The 20743-nt window shown below is 44.3% G+C and overlaps 2 protein-coding genes across 2 annotated transcripts in view; both read right to left on the bottom strand.

The window, feature by feature from the left end:
- The window catches only part of TRMT6 (tRNA methyltransferase 6 non-catalytic subunit), a 41675-nt gene that overhangs the window by 18777 nt on the left and 2155 nt on the right, over positions 1-20743 (bottom strand). The window contains exons 2-4 of the mRNA XM_072140504.1: positions 12677-12801; positions 12108-12217; positions 2960-3051 (exon numbers count right to left, since the gene is read on the bottom strand). Of these exons, the coding sequence (XP_071996605.1) occupies positions 2960-3051; positions 12108-12217; positions 12677-12801 (327 nt within the window). The remainder of the gene's footprint in view (positions 1-2959; positions 3052-12107; positions 12218-12676; positions 12802-20743) is intronic.
- LOC140121195 (uncharacterized) lies at positions 5305-8799 on the bottom strand. Its single transcript, XM_072140502.1, has 3 exons — positions 6877-8799; positions 6659-6768; positions 5305-6409 (listed from the first exon to the last, which is right to left on the bottom strand). The coding sequence occupies exons 1-3, from the start codon at positions 7903-7905 to the stop codon at positions 5902-5904; spliced, it is 1647 nt and encodes a 548-aa protein (XP_071996603.1). The 5' UTR covers positions 7906-8799; the 3' UTR covers positions 5305-5901.

Here is a 20743-nt window from a genome sequence, read left to right as displayed (position 1 = left end):
CCCGTTATTTTCTGACCGACTTTCCTCAGCTTTTGTATAAGACATGAAACAATTTGCCACCCACAAAACACACAAAGGACAGAAACTAATTGGTTGCAGATAAGTGAAAGGAAAGGTCAGAGCCCAGTGATGAGTAATCTGGCAAGACACGGAGATCCACCTACTCATCTCCGAGGTCAGTCTCACCTCGCCAGCTCTGAACAAGACAAAATGCTGGATACAAAGTGTCGCGGACAGAACATTTCTAGTTCTAAGTAATAAAACCCACTAGAGGAGGGCAACCAGGGGACTAGAAATGACCCGTTTGCATAGAAATTAGAAAAAATGGCCTCCCGTTGTGTGAATTTTAGTTATTATATATGTATTTTCCTTGTCATTCGGTCCCTCTACAATATGACACGGTCTTCAGGTATTGTACACGGTAATCCATAATACTCCAGCCCCCTAGCCACCCTGTGGAGCAGGCAATTCTGGTCTCGGCAAGCAAGTCACAGTTCATGGCCCTGTTCCCACCTCTACTGAAGCAGAGATGATAGTGGAGCCGCTGCAGAACGCTGGGGGAAGAGGTCTGTCAGCGAAATAATCTCCAGGGTCAAAGAGGAGCTGCTGGCAGCATCCAGACGAATATACATTACACGTATCTCAGCTTTTTCATCTGGATCGTGGAGCCGCGATCAATAGTAAAGCACAGAGGTGCAGGCTCAAAACATCATCACCTAATATAATAAAAAGCCAGCAGGATGCAGAGCCAAAGTGGGAGGGGTGGGGGTGTTAGGGCTAAAACAAACCAATAATACTGATTAAAAGGTTTAGTGGTTACAGTATTTACCACATGTTAGAAAGAACAACAACAAAAAAGAAAATATACATTTCTATAGGGTCCAATCTGAGTTTATTAGGCTATACAGGCAGTCCCTGGGTTGCGTACAAGAGAGGTTCTTTAGGTTTGTACTTAAGTTGAATATGTATGTCAGTCGGAACAGATAGATTTTTATAATTTTATAGAAAACCTACCATTTGATTTGATGCATAATGAGCCAAAACATACCTTGAGAATGCTGTAGCTACACTGATGCTGAAATATATCTTGTTTAATACCTGAGCTGAGTGGTTTTGCTGAAAAAACAATTATAGAATTATGATAATGAGGCTCTGTCGCTCCTCTGCCTGGCATGGTGCTTCTTTTCTTACATTGAGTATGCACTGCTAGAGAGAGTGATGAGAGAATAGTGTTGTGCCCGACAGGCAGAAGTAATCAATCGTGCTCCACCCCCCAACTGCTGTGTAGGAGTGATCCAGCTCAGGTTGATTAGTCCTGTCTGTACAGTTCAGGAAGCTCCGTGTAATGTGTTATTAAATCAGTGATGGCTAACCTATGACACGCGTAGCCATTTTCACTGACACACGGCTGCCTGAGAGTTAAGTTTCATCCTACATGACCAGGTGCAGTAGCCGGGAGGCTGAGAGATTGCACTAAGCTTCCAGCACTCCCTCCTCCTCCTCCCCCGGGCCGGCCCCTCCCCATGTGTGAGCTGTGCCTAGTGTCTCCAGTCAGCACAGGTATCAGCATGGGGCACAGCAGGAGAGGTGACCCGGCCATACACCCAGGAGGCTCCTCTGCAGCTCCTGATAGTTGTGGTGGGGGGAAGATGACAGCACAGTCAGAGGTCACATTGCTGCTGCCTTGTGTGATGTCCCAGAAGCTGACTGACCATCTCCACACCAGAGGCAAGGGAGGACAACCACTCTCATCATACATACAAGATATCATACAGTGAGTAATGTCAGTGACTGTATGATAGAAGACAGTCATCAGGGCTTGTGTGTCAGTTTTGTGATGTACAAGCTCTGAAATAATCGCAATGCTTTGCAAATCACCAGACAGGGCATGAGGGAGATACAGACAGCGGCGCCTGCGCCCTCGCTATAACCTGTGAACTTTCATGACTGAAAGGTTGCAGGTTACTAAGCATTCCCACACCTGTCTGATTGTAACCGATCTATTACAATGTGTGATTTGCACATAGTAATAGATGATTGGGAAAATCCCCACATACTGCCAGACTGTAGTATGGCAGTACATGGTAGGATCAATCAGACAACCTAGGATTAAAGTACCCTAGAAGTTAAATAGTATACATATTTGTTATTTAAACTATAAATATCACAAAATTATGTTTTTTTGTCAAGGTGACACACCACCCGAGTTATGCTCGGTTTTTTGGCGAATTTTGACACACCAAGCTCAAAAGGTTGCCCATCACTGTATTAAATGAATGGCAGGCTGAATGCAATCCAGCTTTCCCAAGGTCTGGAATGTTATAATAGTTTTTTCAGCAAAACCACTCGGCTCAGGGATTAAACATAACATGTTTCTGCATCTGTTAGCTACAGCATTCTCAAGGTATGTTTAGTTCATAACACATGAAATCACATGGTAGATTTCCTTTAGCACCAGAGTAGAGTTGTTTTGTCCCTGTGACAACTGAATTTTCAACATTTTGTGCTATCCTTGAAAAAAAGGATAATCAATAAATCTTCATTACAGATCATTGCAGACACCTTACAGATGATTATTGCAAAATAAAGTAAAGCATCCAGAGAGCTTCACTAGAGGTCACAGCGGGAAGAGGTCCATCTGTAACTAGGGGTTGTCTCTAAGTCAGGTGTCTTTAAGTCAGGAACTGTCTGTATACAGATATATACTCCATCTTTATATCATTCCAAAAATGAAGTCAGAGAACAGAGACTGGAAACTCAGCATATTCTTATACGATTAATCTTCAGTACATGTCCCCTGCCTCCTGCTTGTGATAGGCATCTCCCAGTCAGCTCTTACAAGTAGGAGGCAGGAGAACATAGCGAATAGCTGCAAAATCAGCACAAAGCAAACCAAATACTACAGACAAGTAGTGTAATGATATGGGTTCCGTCACATCCAAAACCATAAATAACTTACTTTTTCTTCTTTTTCTTAATATACTTTTCTTGTGCAAATTCTGTCTTGTCACGAAAAGTTGTACTGTTCTCTATCAGTTGCTGGACAATTTCCTATTAGGGAAAATGTTACAAACATTAAGTTGTCCACACTAAAAAATATAGGTAGGTAGAAAAGGAACTTTTTTTTTTTTAAAATCAAAAGCATCATTTTTACAGAGGTTTTCTGATCCAACATGCATTTGCTCCCAAGGAATTAGATTAGTACTGAGACAACACACAAGGGAAAAGCCCTGTCGCTTTAGCAACACTTCACATTTCTGTCAGTGAATGGCTGCTGGAAGTCAATTAACCTTTGGTTTTTACAAGCCTTACATTTTTTAGAATGCTTTGCGTCTCATAACAGAAAACAAAACCATAAAAAAAAAAAATCATATTGCAGGTCTGGTGTTCCAACTCTTTCCCAGTTTCACCACACTGGACAAAAGATATTTTTTAAATATATGTAATGTGGCCCCCAAACCAGACTGTGGCCAAAAGCAGGAATTGGCTCATTGCCGTGTCGGATATACTCGAGTTTCTTTTATTTTTGTAAAATGTATTTTCTATACATTTATTTATTTATTTATTTTACTTGGGGCAACATTCAACAGGGAACACATTATAAGTGTTCCCTGCTCTTCTTAAATACAGATCACAGATAAAAGTGACTTTATGGTAACAGCGCACTAGAAGACTGTTATTAGTAACCTATATATATACACAGATATGCAAAGACACACTCAGGCCGGTGCTGATGGTCCAGTCACATGAGGTTTTGTCGGGGTGGTGAGCTGCAGCAGTTCAGAAACACTCTGTTGTATGGCCAAGGGAGCGAAAGCCCCATAAGCTTTGTTAAAAAGGTATAAAGTTGTCTGCGCAAGCATCTATGATTTCTTCCACATACCGTATATACTAGAGCAGTGATGGTGAACCTTTTAGAGATCAAGTGCCCAAAGTGAGACTCAAAAATCACTAGCTTTTCCCAAAGTGCCAACACAGCAATTTAGGCAGTAACAAACTTATTGCTACCAGAATCTTTGAGCTCCAATCCGACACCTTTTCATTCTTCGGACAGGACCAAGCAGCACAGGATGGGTCACTTTACAATAGCAGGGCACTACTTGGACTACCTGAGACTGCAGGAAGATGCCATGTGTGGCAAACTCTGTGCCTGGGAGACAGCCTGGGTGCCCACAGAGATGCCTCCGAGTGCCATCTCTGGCACCAGTGCCATAGGTTCGCCACCACTGTACTAGAGTATAAGCCGACCTGAGTATAAGCTGTGGTACCTAATTTTAACCCAAAATACTGGGAAAGCCTATTGAATCAAGTATTAGCCGAGGCTGGGAAATGCATTGGACACAGCCTAACCAGTATACAGCCAGCCAGCCCCCGACCCCCCAGTATACAGCCAGCCAGCCCCCGACCCCCCCAGTATACAGCCAGCCAGCCCCCGACCCCCCCAGTAAACAGCCAGCCAGCCCCCGACCCCCCCAGTAAACAGCCAGCCAGCCCCCGACCCCCCCAGTAAACAGCCAGCCAGCCCCCGACCCCCCCAGTAAACAGCCAGCCAACCTCTGACCCCCCCCAGTAAACAGCCAGCCAACCTCTGACCCCCCCCCCCCCAGTAAACAGCCAGCCAACCTCTGACCCCCCCCCAGTAAACAGCCAGCCAACCTCTAACCCCCCCAGTAAACAGCCAGCCAACCTCTGACCCCCCCCCAGTAAACAGCCAGCCAACCTCTAACCCCCCCAGTAAACAGCCAGGCAACCTCTGACCCCCCCAGTAAACAGCCAGCCAACCTCTAACCCCCCCAGTAAACAGCCAGCCAACCTCTAACCCCCCCAGTAAACAGCCAGCCAACCTCTGACCCCCCCAGTAAACAGCCAGCCAACCTCTGACCCCCCCAGTAAACAGCCAGCCAACCTCTGACCCCCCCAGTAAACAGCCAGCCAACCTCTGACCCCCCCAGTAAACAGCCAGCCAACCTCTGACCCCCCAGTAAACAGCCAGCCAACCTCTGACCCCCCCCCAGTAAACAGCCAGCCAACCTCTGACCCCCCCCCCAGTAAACAGCCAGCCAACCTCTGACCCCCCCCAGTAAACAGCCAGCCAACCTCTGACCCCCCCAGTAGACAGCCTGCCAGCCCCTGACCCCCCATTATGCAGCCTACCAGCCCCTGACAAAGCTTATACTAAAGTATATAAGACAATAACCTGGAAACATCACAGGGCATCTTATATTATTGTACTCACACACATATATACAAACAAAACACAATGGCAGGAATAAAGAACATCTATGACTAAAAGTAACACTGCCTTATATCCAGCTACCACTGACACAGAATTGTACCAAAATGACAAAAAGCAGTGCGCAGAAAAGAACACAAAAACTACACGCATACAAAGCAGGGAACAGATAATGGGTCTGTACTGTGGTAGAAAGACATTGTCCCAGAAGTATTCAGCGTTAATATATGTTTTTATTCCGATATTATCAGCAGAGATCTTAAAATGTTTTTTAGTGAATGGGAGGTTTTCAGGTTAAAGATGATAAATTGGGAATTAGACTCACCGGTAATTCGGTTTCCATCTAGTCCTCCATGACGGCCCACTAGGAGGATGACCCTTGACCTCTGTAGGGACAGGAAGCAGAGAGGTTAAAAGGCTCCCCCCCTCATCCTCCCGCCAGTGTCTACCAAATAACTACACCGGTGGAAGATACAACGTAATTTTATTCTGCATGTTTTATCGTCACATACAGAAATTAACAACAGAGTGGAAGAAAAACATGGGAGGGAAAATATATAGGCCGTCATGGAGGACTAGATGGAAACCGAATTACCGGTGAGTCTAATTCCCAATTTCCATAACGTCCCCCATGACGGCCCACTAGGAGATCTACAAAATTAGTAGAGTTAGGGTGGGACCACAGCCTGGAGAACCTTCTGACCGAAGGCGAGATCCTGTGAGTTAGGCAAGTCCAACCGATAGTGTTTTGCAAAGGTGGATGAAGAAGCCCAGGTGGCAGCTCTGCAGATTTGTTCAAGAGAAGCGCCCCTCTTCTCTGCCCAGGAGGCGGATATGGCTCTGGTGGAATGGGCTTTAAGATTAGGAGGAACTTCCTTCCCTTGTTCTGTGTAACAAGAGGCTATGGCAGTCTTTAACCATCTAGCGATCGTGGTTTTGGATGCCTTTACCCCTTTGTTCTTCCCCTGAAACTGAACAAAGAGATTGTGATCTTTGCGCCAGGATTTTGTAACCTTCAAGTACTCTAAGACCGAGCGCCTTACATCCAGGGAATGCCACTCCAATTCCTTGCTTGAAGAAGGATTCCCGTAGAATGATGGAAGGATTATTTCTTGAATCTTGTGAAACCTAGACGCCACTTTTGGAACAAAGCTTGGGTCCAGAGTCAGAGTTATCCTGTCAGGGAGAATACACATATATGGTTCTCTAATAGAAATGGCTTGGAGTTCCCCCAGCCTTCTAGCCGAAGTCACGGCTACTAATAAGGAAGTCTTTAAAGTTAAGTTTTTTATACTAGCGTCCTTTAAAGGCTCAAAGGGAGGTCTGGAGAGAGCATCCAGAACCAGGGAGAGATCCCAGGAGGGAACCCGCTTCAGAATCTGAGGCCTAATTCTATTTGCAGCTGCAATAAATCTTTTGACCCACCTGTGGTCCGCCAGGGGATGGTCGAAAAATGCGCTCAAAGCCGAAATTTGGACTTTCAGAGTGCTGGTAGAGAGTCCAATTTCTAGTCCTTTTTGCAGGAAGTCTAGTACCTGTAAAATATTTGGGTTAGACTGAGAGGGGGGATTAGCCCCACAGAAGGTCACAAACTTTTTCCATATCTTATGATATATGGCGAAAGTAACCTTTTTTCTACTTGCCTTCAAAGTAGTTATTACAGCCCGAGAGAGACCTTGGGACCTTAGGAACTCGAACTCAGGATCCAAGCCGCCAGACGGAGTCTTCCTGGATCGGGATGGAAAATCGGTCCTTGAAATAGAAGGTCCTTCTGAACCGGTAGAATAAAAGGTTGCTGGACAGATAGGGACTTCAACAGTGGGTACCAGTTTCTTTTTGGCCAGTTTGGGCAGATCAGGATCACCCTTGACCGGTCGAGCAAAATTTTTCTGAGTACTCTCGCGATTAGGGGAATTGGGGGAAAGGCATACATGAGATTTCCGCTCCAACGATGGCTGAACGCGTCCAAGTGGTCTCTGGACTCGCCGGCCTCCAGAGAAAAGTATTGTTGGCATTTTGAATTCTCCCTCGTGGCGAATAGGTCTATTTGGGGCATGCCCCAGACGCTGGTTAGGTGTAGGAAGATTTCCTGGTTGAGACACCATTCGTTCGGTAGGATCTCCCTCCTGCTGAGATAATCCGCTTCTCTGTTTAGGGATCCCTTCAAATGAGTGGCTGAGATGGAAAAGATATTTTCTTCTGCCCACTGGAAGATGGTACGAGCCAGACTCGATAATACTGGGGATCTTGTACCCCCTTGTCTCCTTAAATAGGACACTGTCGAGACGTTGTCCGAGAGAATGTGGATATGATGATTCCTCAGATAGGCTGTGTTCGATCTTAGCGCTTCCCAGACCGCTCTTAACTCCCTGTAGTTTGAGCTGTTTCCTGCTTGGGCTAGAGTCCAGGACCCCTGCTCGTAGTGGGAAGGAAAGATTGCTCCCCAGCCTGAGCTGCTTGCGTCCGTCACTATGGTGATGGTTGGGAGGTGGTGCCAACATACCCCTTTCTCTAGGTTCCTTAATTCTGTCCACCACAGAAGGTCCCTCTTTACAAAGGAAGGAATCCGGATCTTCTTGTCTAGACCTGAGGACTTCCTGTTCCAGAAAGTTAGGATCCAATTCTGAAGGATCCGAGTATGGCTCTGACTCCAGGCGACCGCAGGTAGGCATGCTGTGAGGAGCCCCAGGATCTTCATCGCCTGTCTGACTGATACAGAGTCCTTCCGTCTGAATGAACGAATCTGATGCATTATGTTGGATATTTTCTCCTGAGGAAGAAAAGACATTTGGTGAGTTGAGTCTAGAATGATCCCTAAAAAGGTTTTCCGAGTGGAGGGTACTAAACTTGATTTTTTCAGGTTGATTAACCACCCCAACTCTGTTAAGATTCTTAGGGAAGACTCTCTTGCCAAAATTAGGTTTTGTTTGTCTTTCCCTATAATTAGCAAGTCGTCTAGGTAAGGGATGATTGATATGCCTTGTAATCTTAAAAAGGCTACCACCTCCACCATAATCTTGGTAAAGACTCTTGGAGCTGAAGAGATACCGAATGGAAGTGCACGGAACTGAAAGTGTAAGACAGAACCCTCGGGAGAGAGAACCGAGAATCTTAGGAATCTCTGAGATGAGGGGTGGATAGGTACATGATAGTATGCATCCCTTAGATCTAGTGTGCACATGTAGGAGTCTGTGTGAATAAGATGGGTAGCTGTTCTTACCGACTCCATGCGAAATCTTCTGTAAACGATGAAGCGGTTCAGTTCTTTCAAGTTGATAATTAGGCGATTTGATCCATCTGGTTTTTTGACGAGGAACAACGGGGAGTAGAATCCCAATTTTTCTTGTTCTTGAGGGACTGGCACCACCACTCCCATGTGGATTAGATGGAATACTTCCTGCCAAATGAAGGAATGTGTAGAATGAGAGAGAGATGGTAAGGGAGCGACAAACCTTGGAGAAGGAGGGGATGAAGAGAATTCTATCCTGTAGCCCGATTCCAAGATAGACAGTACCCAGGGATTCGAGGTGACTTTTGTCCACTGGGATAGGAATCCCAGAAGACGCCCCCCCACTCTGGCGTCATTGTTTCTTGTTTCCTGGACCCTCTGGGAGGTTAGAGAAAAGGAACCCCCTTCCCCTACCTCCTTTGGGATAACTCCATCGTCCTTGCTTACCTTTGCCACGGTAAGTCTCTCCGGTGTTCCTAAAAGGACGAAAGGAAGGTTTCTTGTGAATAGTTTTGGACTCTGGAAATCCCCTTTTTTTGTCGGACGCCTTTTCGAGAATAGCGTCCAATTCAGGTCCGAACACGAAGTCCCCGGAGAAAGGAATGCTGCACAATTTGGATTTAGAGCGGATGTCCCCGCTCCACTGCTTTAGCCATAAGGCCCTCCTGGTGGCATTGGTAAGAGCTCCTTCTTTTGCAGCAAACCTTATTCCTTCGGCAGATGCGTCAGCAAGGAAGGCAGTAGCTGATCTTAACAATGGTATGCTTTCCAGTAAGTCTTCTCTGGGAGTACCCTCCCGGATATGAGACTCTAATTTCCCCAGCCAGAAATATAATGTTCTCGCCACCGAGGTGGCTCCTAAGTTTGACTTTAGACTTAGCATGGAGGTTTCCCATGCTTTCTTTAAAAGGGCTTCAGATTTCCTGTCCATCGGGTCTCTTAACTGAGCCGAATCTTCGAAGGGCAGGTCCATCTTCCTAGAGACCTTGGAAACCTGTACATCAACTTTGGGAAACGAGTCCCAATCCTTTGACTCTTCAGGGTTGAAGACTAAGCGTTTCCTGAAATTCTTAGAGACCGCGATTTTCCTCTCAGGGTCTCTCCATTCCTGACTGATTAGTCCCCTAAGGGTATCGTTAAGGGGAAAAACACGCTGTTTCCTGGCTTTAAGTCCCCCGAATAATTCATCTTCACGAGAAAGAGGGGGCTCCTCGTCCTCCAGGTTCAATGTATCCCGCATAGCTTTCAGAAGATCATCCAGGTCATCATTTTGGAACAAGTAGCGGGAGCTTGTTGCCTGCTCATGATCCTGGTGATCCTGGTCTCCTGCCAGAGAGCAGGAAGGAGAGTCTGAAATGCACCCCTCTTCTTCCTCTGAGGAGGATGCCGATACTATCCGAGCTTTCTTACGTGGTGGGGCTCCCTGCGTTGCCGCCGCCACCGAAGAACCCACTTTCTCGTCTATAAAGGACTTAAGTTCGTCCATAAAAGACGTCTTCTCCTCCCGCATGAATTCTTCGATGCAGGCTTTGCAGATCGGCTTCTTATAGCCTTCTAGTAGGGTACGGAAGCACATACTGCATTTTTTAACAGGAATCCTGCTTTTTTCAGGTTTTCCTCTACTCTTTTCAGACTTCCCTGATTTCTCTTCCTTGCCTTTCCCCTTAGAAACTTGCTCCTAGGGAAGGAAGGCAAGGGGATAATGACTTGGAGATTACAACGAAAAACAATTGTATATGTTGCCATACAGCACCACTCACGTGCACCGGGGGGTGGAGTAGGCCCAAGTCTGCCTCATCAGCCATTATGATGTCTGGGACGGCCAGCCAAGAAGAACGAGTCATAGACCTCAGACCAACTGACTACCCGCTTTTGAGGATTTAAATACCTTCATGGGGAGCCCAACCCCCTGCCGGTGGCCTCCTCCGCGTTCCGCGCGTGGCGCCGCGGTCACTTCCGGTCGCGACCGGAAGTCGTCATCGGTCAGGAGGAATTCTGGGAAACGTAGTTCCCTGCGTCCGCGCGAGAGTCTGGCGGACCAGCCCGCCGGAGAGGACGCCAGCCGGACAATGTTTTCCGTCCAGGGAGAGCCCGCAGCCGCCGGGCTAACCGAGGATCTGTCCGGAGGGGAACTTGGACCGCAGTCGGCGTAACCCCAGGTAAGGAAGTAAGTAAGTAAGGAGATCCTTCTCCGTTTTTTTTTTTTTTTTTTTTTTTAAAACGTCCCCCCCCCCTAGGAGGAGAGAGACCCTCTCTTGACCTGATCCCTGTAGGGACAGGAAGACACTGGCGGGAGGATGAGGGGGGGAGCCTTTTAACCTCTCTGCTTCCTGTCCCTACAGAGGTCAAGGGTCATCCTCCTAGTGGGCCGTCATGGGGGACGTTATGGAAAGACCTATTTTTGTTCTATGTCAGCTACAACAAACTTACTCAGACACAGGATCCCTAACCAGACATCTATATTGTGTCGGCGATGCAGTATCTGACTTTCTCTCCTGCTGTTCCTTCTCAATATAAAGCCATGGATGCGTGGAGAGTCGCTCCCTTCTGCCTGTAAATTCTCACACGCATGCGCTACATTCCTGCAATCCGGTGTTTGTATGATGATCACGGAGTATGGCATCCGGCTTCACATAGCACACACAAGTCACGGTGCATTGTTCCGGTTTACTGTGCATGTCACATGTACGAACATTTGCAGGCAGATGAGAGAGACGTCAATGGGATCTGGAAATCAGTAGGGAAGCGAAGAAATATTCCTATGATGCTCTGCTTCTCTTTAACTGTAAGGTTATAGTCACATCTACTTTTCATGATACGTTCAGTGTATATACCAGGAAAGCCCCCATTGTATACGCTGAATGTATCCATAGACATATACTTGCAGACAGAGGCATCATTTTTTTACCCATGTGCGCCAAGTACATGTGGTATACATTGGGAAACATAGGATGGAAAAATGCAGAAAGCTACATCTTTCTATCCTGCTTCTTTCTGCTGAGCCACGTACAGGCAAGACCATAATAGCCTCTGGGGGATGGATGCAACTGTAATGAATCCATCTCCAGCCTCCGCTGAGCTTACATCACTGGTAACCTTCTAGAGGGCAACTGTTTATATAAGAACAGTTACGTCACTGGGTAAATACCCTGACCAAACAATGGCTGCTGGAATAAACAGGACAATGTATCCCATTGTAGGAATATACAGTGGGATATGTCCTAGCCCTCCATTGTAAGGATACATAGGGAATCCTCCCAATATATCCCTACACAGAGGGCTAACACTGCTATGTGAAAGTAGCCTAAATTTGCTATGTGCTGATGGATGGAGACTGAGTGAGTTGTGTCCTGTTCTTACTAGCAATATGGAATCCAGAATATTACTAAGGAAGGAGGGAGGAGGATAAGAACCGCAAGAAGAGGACAAAGAAGAACTTTGAAGTCACATAAATGTGGAACCTGACACAACATATTCCACATTTCTTTTATTCAGTTTACTATTAATATTTGCCAGATTACTGACCACTGAAGTATACATTTTGTTCTCAGCAACGATGTCCACTCCAGTCACAGACAACCTCCTGTCCTAATAAACCAGTTCACTATGTAAAACCATGGAAGATGCTTAGGCACTTCTACTGACCTGGCCCTTTATGCCTTTTTCCTTCAAAGCCTCAATGTCTTCCCGAGTCAACTTTTGGGATTTGCCATCATCTACTATGTTACGGTTGTCAGCACCTGCCTCCTTAGGCTCTAAAGGAAAAAGAAAAATTACATTTTTAAAGCAGTGAAAATGAGAAACACATGAATAATTTATGTAGATTTTAGCTCCAGGTACTTCACCGAGAAGGACTTGAGATTCTTTAGATGTATGGAGGATAAAGATATAATGCAAGTTACAAAGCTTTTAAGAAAAATAACTGCACTAGTTACACTCCCAAAAACTATTATAGCATCTATAATGGACTGTGAAGACCATGGACAGATTACTATCCACTGAAAGTAAAGATAGAAAATTTCTATATAGGGACAGCAAGCAGAGATCTTGAAAACGGTGAATTGATACAGAAAGTATATTGGAAAATGTAATACATTTTCCTTACATAAACCATATCAATTATTTGCTGAAAGTGGACGACCCCTTCAAGCTGACATGCAGGTCTTTAAGAAACGGCCTAAGAAAACCCATTTATGATGAAACCAAAGCCTTACCTGCTGATGCGACTATATTACTCTTTGGCTGAAGATTTCCGCCTCCCGTTATCTCAAACATTGTGCCATAATTTTTACCAATGGCGTTGTCCAGGAATATCCATTGCTTTTCAAATATTACTTTTCTGTGGGAAATAAAAATATATCATTATGGTAAAAGGGGATGTAGTGAGAATACAACACATGGACCTGACAAATTGTTGCTATATCACTTCAGTAATCACTCTTATTGTATACAGGCGATCCCCTACTTAAGAACACCGGACTAACAGATGACTCCTAGTAACAATTGAGCCTCTGGATGTTGCTCATTTCCTGTACTTTAGCCTTGGGTTACAATAAACAGCTATAACAGTTATCACAGGTGTCTGCAATGAAGATTTATTGTTGATCTTGCTTCTTATAAGAATCCAACATTTTTAAAATCCAATGGTCACAGAGACAAAAAAAAAAAAAAAAAATTTGGCTGGGATTACAATTGTAAAATATACAGTTCCGACAAATTCAACTTAAGAACAAACCTACAGAACCAATCTTGTACGTAACCCGTGGACTTCCTGTACGGAATCAATATATACATCTTATCAGGGGAAAGAGATAATTTATCTCTAGTTCCTTAGATACTTCATTTGTGATAACTACACTTTCTCTCTGAAATCTCTGATGAATCCCGAATCTCCATAAATAAGATGGAAGGAAGCTCACTGGGGTGTTTGAGTACATAGAAGTGTATAGGCCAGGTAAAGGGAACAGCGAGTCATAGCAGCTAGGCCTCCACCATGGGCGCGTTCCTTTTCTCGTGCCTGCGTGAAAATTTCGATACATGAAAATTAGCTGGCTCCGTTTATTTATATGCCAGGTAGGGCGTAGCAATAAACGCTGCACTGGCCCCCACTGAATAAAACAAGAGGGCGGTGCCTTTTGATGTTTTTGGCTGTGCACCAGCTCCTGCGTATGATAGATTACCTCAAAAGTTTGATCCTTGCTCATAAGGTGCACTGGAATTTTGGATTTGCAATTATTTGCTCCCATGAGGCTCTGTTCACACATTGCATTTCAAACTGCATCACAACTGCATCATAAAGAGCTTTATTCAGTTTAGAACCGTCTTTTGGGGGCAGAGTTTGATTTTTCAGGTAAAATCTGTTCAATTGCATTTGACCTAATAAAATAATAAAATGCACCCCAAACCACATCAATACAAAGTCTGTAACTGCAACAAGACCGCAACAAATGAATTTATATTCCTGGACAACTGTGGTTCACTGGTGTGAGATGTCTTTACAGAACATAACACAACCCCTGTATACTAAGACCGTGAACACACCAGTTCACCAGAGTCAGAATTCAAAGTCTTTGAAAATATCACCATTTTTCACAGTCCTGCTGCTACTAACTACACACACTAAATGTATGGTTACACAGACTCCAAGGTCAACGCCTAACACAGTTTGCAGTTTTGTAAAAAAAAAAAAGTTCTTACAGACTCATTTTTACATGTGAACGCAACCCTGAGGAATTCTAATCAGGAAGTGGGATCCTTCTGGGACTGTTAAATTAAAAAAAACAAACGAGGGGGGGGGGCTACATTCTGGGGGAGCTGTGACCAATGCATTTCCCACCCTCGGCTTATACTTTAGCCAATGGGATAATGTGCCTCGGCTTATACTTAGGTCGGCTTATAACCTGACTGTCATGGCGCAGAGAGGCGGAGAACCATTGATCGAAAACAAAGGCTGTGATGTATGTAAGCTCTGTGCAGCGCTGCGTAATCTGTGTGCGCTTTATTAATAAAGGAATTATTATTATTAGACTCCGTTCCCATCTTTGTGTTACCCTCAATGTTTAAGGGGAGCATAATGCTACTAAGAACAGAGGGTATATGGAAATCCAAAGAACAAAATGATCAGGCAGATAGATTCCGACATGATTGATCCTTATCTCCCCCGATATCTGCCTGTTTTCCCCCAATAACGTTCTATGTTCTTATATACATATAAGAACATAGAAAGAACCTGTCAAAAGAGTTTCCTACTGACATGTTTTGGGGCCTAAAGCACCAGCCATCAATTGTAGAGGACTGGATTATGTCGTTCAGACAAGGAGATTACCGTCACATAAAAAGAACAGGAAGCACTTGGCGCTTACTCCATAAAGGCAGCAAAGAAAACATAATGAAATCATTGGAAAATCCAGGAAATCAATGAATCAGCTCTAGACACAACCTAATAATAATGCCTGAGGTACCACTTACTGAATACGGCAGAGACATATGCCATCCAACTCGAGCAGATGTCTTATGGAGGAGGTTTGTTCTCCTGACAGATTAGTCAGTGACATCAAGGTTCCAAAATAGTCCTGCCTCCAGGCACAGGTTTTATGCAATTACACTCAGATGCCTGAGTATTTACACACTAGGTGGAACATTAAATATAACGCAAGTCTGGGGTACTCCAGGATTTACTGCGAGTCCCTTTCGTTAGGTCCAAATCCGATGCCCTCTCTGTTCTGTTGAACACAGCTTTGGCTTCCCAGCCTTGTATAGTCCTAGGGCAGTGATGGTGAACTTTTTGGAGACAGAGTGCCCAAACTACAACCAAAATTCACTTATTTACTGTGAAGTGCCACTTATCACTACCTGTTCTTCCTAATTTTTTAATCGTATCGGCCACCTGAAGCCACCAATACAGTTGAAAGAATGAAGGCAAATCAGACTCTAGTTGTGGCTTCTCTCCAGGGTCTCTCTGCAGCGAAAGAATGGTGGGTCCAGCTAAATAAGCTTCAAAGATAATGCAGTTCTGTCAACAACTCACTTTTGCCGCAGTTCGAAACAGCTAATGAAGTGTCGCTTAAGTTGCCTTGGACTGCAGGAAGATTTCATAGTTTCATAGTTTATACGGTTGAAAAAAGACACTTGTCCATCAAGTTCAACCAAGGAAGGGAAGGGATTGGATGAGGAAGGGATTTAGGGGAAACAATTCTATATAACATAACTATCAATGTTATTTAGGTGTAAAAAGGCATCTAGACCCTTCTTAAAGCTCTCTGCTGTCCCTGCTGTGACCAGCGCCTGAGGCAGGCTATTCCACAGAGTGACAGTTCTTATAGTAAAAAAGCCCTGTCGCCTCCGGTGATTAAACCTTGTTTTCTCCAGACGGAGACAGTGCCCCCTCGTCTTTTGATTTGATCTAATCTGAAACAACTTTCCACCATATTTTTTATATGGACCATTCATATATTTAAATAAATTAATCATGTCCCCTCGTAGTCGTCTCTTTTCCAGACTAAATAAATCTAGTTGTTTTAATCTTTCCTCATAACCAAGACCCTCCATACCCCTTATCATTTTTGTGGCTCTACGTTGAACCCTCTCCAGCTCCAGGGCATCCTTTTTATGGACCGGTGCCCAGAACTGGACAGCATATTCCAGGTGAGGCCGAACCAGTGCCTTGTACAGGGGTAATATTACATCCCTATCACGAGAGTCCATACCACTTTTGATACACGACAAGATCCTACTAGCTTTAGAGGCAGCTGATTGACATTGCATGCTGTTATTCAATTTATGATCTACTAGTACCCCCAGGTCCTTCTCAACAAGGGACTCTCCCAGATTTACTCCCCCAAGGACATATTTTGCCTTTGGATTATTGGCCCCCAGGTGCATAACCTTACATTTATCCACATTAAACCTCATTTGCCAAGTGGATGACCAAACATTCAGTTTGTCCAAGTCACCCTGCAGCCTATGTACATCCTCCATAGACTGTATTACACTACACAGTTTGGTGTCATCTGCAAAAATAGACACAGTGCTATTAATTCCTACCTCTATATCATTAATAAATATATTAAATAGTAGTGGGCCAAGCACAGAACCCCGAGGTACACCACTCATAACTGGTGACCATTCCGAGTAGGAATCATTGACCACAACTCTCTGGATACGATCCTTCAGCCAGTTTTCAATCCAATTGCAAATGATTTCTGCCAAACCAATAGCCCTAATTTTACCCATCAGGCGTCTATGAGGAACAGTGTCAAATGCCTTTGCAAAGTCCAAGAACACAATATCCACAGCTGCTCCTCCATCCAGGCACCTGCTCACCTCTTCATAGAAGCAGATAAGGTTAGTTTGACAACTTCTATTCTTAGTAAACCCATGCTGGCTGTCACTTATTATACTATTTGATGTCACATACTCCAGTATATAGTCTTTTACTAACCCTTCCAATACTTTCCCCACAATGGAAGTTAAGCTTACAGGTCTGTAATTGCCTGGCGAAGTTCTAGAGCCCTTTTTATATATTGGCACCACATTTGCCTTGCGCCAGTCACTTGGCACCACACCAGACATTACGGAATCCCTGAAAATTTTAGACAGTGGTACAGCAATAACAGAACTGAGTTCTTTAAGAACTCTGGGGTGTAACCCATCTGGTCCAGGAGCTTTGTACACATTGATTTTATTGAGCTTAGATTGGATAATGTCTACATTTAGCCAGTCTAGTATATTACAGGGTGCATGACCCGCACTGGTACCACCCAAGTCAGAAGTTCTCTCTTCTATTGTATAAACGGAGCTAAAAAACCTATTAAGTAACTCCGCCTTCTCTTGGTCTCCAGTCACCGATGCCCCATTTTCAGAATAAAGGGGTCCAACCTGTTCTGACCCATTTTTTTTTTGCATTGATATACTTAAAAAATTTCTTGGGATTTGTTTTGCTATCTTTAGCCACCTGTCTTTCATTTTGTATTTTGGCTGATTTGATTTCTTTTTTACAGATTTTGGTAACTTTTTTGTAAGTATTGAAAGCCTCTGGTGACCCATCAGATTTATATTTTTTAAATGCCCTCTTTTTCTCATTAATTGCCCTTTTTACTGTAGCTGTAAGCCACGAGGGGTGTAATCTAGCCCGTCTATACTTGTTACCTATTGGAATAAATTTAGAAGTATAAAAACCCAGGATAGATTTGAATTTCTCCCATTTAACATTAGTATCACCATGTGACAGTATCTGATCCCAGTCTGTATCCACTAGTGCAGCCCTGAATTTCTGGAAATTGGCCCTCTTAAAATTCAAAGTTTTCGATTTTCCCACCTGTTTCTGCTGTTTAAAGTTTAAGAGGAAAATAATTATATTATGATCGCTGTTCCCAAGGGGTTCCCGGACACTGACATTTCGGACAATCTCCTCATTGTTAGAAATCACAAGGTCCAACAATGCGTCACCTCTTGTGGGATCTTCTACAAGCTGCACCAGAAAATTATCCTGAAGAATGTTCATAAAATGTTTCCCCTTCATAGATGAAGACGAGCCCTGACCCCAATTTATATTTGGAAAGTTAAAGTCTCCCATTATCACTACGGTCCCCTCCTGTGCAGCCCGCTCCATCTGTTTATATAGGTGACCCTCTATTTCCTCAGAGATGTTAGGGGGTCTATAAATTACACCAAAAATAATTTTTTCAAAGCTCTCTTGGCTTTGAATTTCAACCCACAAAGTTTCAGCCTCCTCACACTCTGAGACCACTGACTCATTCACAACCGCTTTTAAGTCTCTTCTGACATACAGACATACACCACCTCCCCTCCTATTTGCCCTGTCTTTCCGAAAGAGTGTAAAACCTTGAATATTAACACCCCAATCATGCGATGCATCAAGCCATGTCTCTGCTACACCAACAACATCTAACTGTTCCTCTAATATCAATTTGGTCCTATTTGGTGAACTTTGTCGTTGATGGCATGGGTGCCCACAAAAATGACTCTGAGTGCCACCTCTGGCACCCATGCCATAGGTTCGCCACCACTGTCCTAGGAGATGTTATAGATCATTGGTGGTGAAGTTATGGCACGGGTGCCAGTGGTGGCACTAGGAGCTCTATTTTTGGGCACCCAAGCCATCAACATAGCACTAGACATAGGACTCAAAGAATCATCCAGCAATCCCAGGCGACTCAAGAAATGCTGCTCTCAGTGCTATTTTAAAGCAACACTTTGATTGCTTGGGACTACAGAAAGGGGTAGAACATGTGCAAAGGGGAGGATTATCTTTAGAGCTCCTCTAGGCCCCACATTTCTTCCTGTACAGGGGGACCATGCCAAGATGCTAAAACATTAGTCCAAATTTGCCCTTCTTCTTTCAACTGTTTTATTGTCCTCAAGAGGCCGATATAATTGAAAGTTGTGGTAGAACAGGTAGCAATAAATTACTACTTAAATTGCGGTGCTGGCACTTTGCTATAAATAAGTGTGTTTTGGTTGGAGTTTGGGCACCCGGTCTCTAAAAGGTTCGCCATCACTGTTACAGTTGGTCAATATAATTATCATTTAAACAGTTCTCAGTCAATCATGGACCGTTCGATGGCCAGATTTCACGGACCAAACAGCGCACTGGAGATGGTCCTCCACGCATCAGTTATATATGACGCAAGGAGTCCATGCTTCCACAAGAACAACTGTACTGCACTGTGGTCCAGCGGTTCTAGGAAGCTCTGTACATCTTATTACTATGATGCTCAGGTCTCAACCCTGACATAGAGTTCAGTCCTTGAAAACTGGTCACCACATGATGCGGGAGTCATGGTCCAAGCACATTTGCATGTTTTTAGCCCAGGGGCCTCATGTACACTAATGTTCTTTTTGTCCTTGTGCAATTTGGTAATTCATTGGGCAAATTTTTCCACTATCCAAGCCAAAAATGTTGGAGCAGGTCCTTTCCTACTCATGTTTGCGGCTTGGGCAGTCTTTATTGCAGTCATCAGCACGTGTGTGGACCTTACGATCAAAGACCCAAGGGCCACAAACTTCGGACTGAGCAGCAGGACTAATGAATCTCTGTAGAAGTTGATGAATAAAGCAGGCATCCTGTTTTCCCCTTCACACCCTCATCCTGACTTGCAGCATCAATTAAAGTATATTGACGCATGGCATAGCGGCTGCAGAAATTATTCAGATTGTTCCATATATGAAAATAGGTCTGACAACCAGATACTGCACCGATCAGATGTTCCCTCCCAACACCACAGCCTTTACTGTGGATTGGACTGGAAGCAGAAGGCTCTGTCCACTCTACATAGGCAGCAATGGGGCACTACTGCTCAACTTCTACTAAAATGGGTTTTCCAGGAATAACCGAAAAAAACAATGTGGCCTCCTCAGGCAAGGGGACAACACAGGAAGTAAAATTCCCTGGAAAAAGGAGGGGGCACACCAAGGAGGCCACTCATTGAATGACACAGGTTCCATGTGTCCCTGGAATGAGGCCGGGTGCAATGCGAGAACTGAAGTGGGGTAGGTATGTGTCATTTTTTTACCACCCTGTACCCTTCAGGGTTTCCAAATTCTTAAAAACCCCTTTAAATGACCAGAAGCTGAGCTATATATTCCTTGCACCATTGCTATACAGTACATAGAGTTTACTTCTTCTGGCACCGTCCAGTGATGGACTTCACTGATCACATAATGACCTATTTTAGGTAAAGGTCATCCATATGACAAAAAATTATACAAGGGGTCAGAAAATCCCTTTTAACCGTTGGCGTCATGCATAGGACCTTATTTGGAGGCCGTGAGCTCACCATCTTCTCCATGCAGCCAAAATGCAATGTTTGCTGTAACCTTTTTATTTTTTATCACCGTTGATTATAGTAAACTTTCATAAAAATCAAGCATGATAAACCAGGGACACTTACTCAAAAATCTAGGCACTGTAACAGCCTTTGAATCTGCAGCACAGAAATACTCTGGTAACACCCCCAGCAGCCCTTGGATAAAAAAAAATATAAGGTTACCAAAGTCACAGTGCCTGGCTCTAGGAGTAAGTGTCCCTTATTAATTAGGCTTGATATTTATAGTAGATAACCTTTAAGTAAAGCAACTTCCCTATGTCTAGCTTCTACTCTTTCTCCTGCTGTGAGCAGTGTATCTGTTCACTGAGGTCCTTCCATTTCAGACAGATAAGGAGGCTAATGCTAAACTATATCCATGCCTAGAGAATATTTCCCTTAATGATTGAACTCTATAAGGAGAGTAGACTATCCAGGGACTGTATGGAACTAGTA

The sequence above is a fragment of the Engystomops pustulosus genome, chromosome 3 (genome assembly GCF_040894005.1).
Source record: "Engystomops pustulosus chromosome 3, aEngPut4.maternal, whole genome shotgun sequence".
In the NCBI taxonomy this organism is placed as follows: domain Eukaryota; kingdom Metazoa; phylum Chordata; class Amphibia; order Anura; family Leptodactylidae; genus Engystomops; species Engystomops pustulosus.
This window is presented reverse-complemented; position numbering and strand designations above follow the sequence as displayed.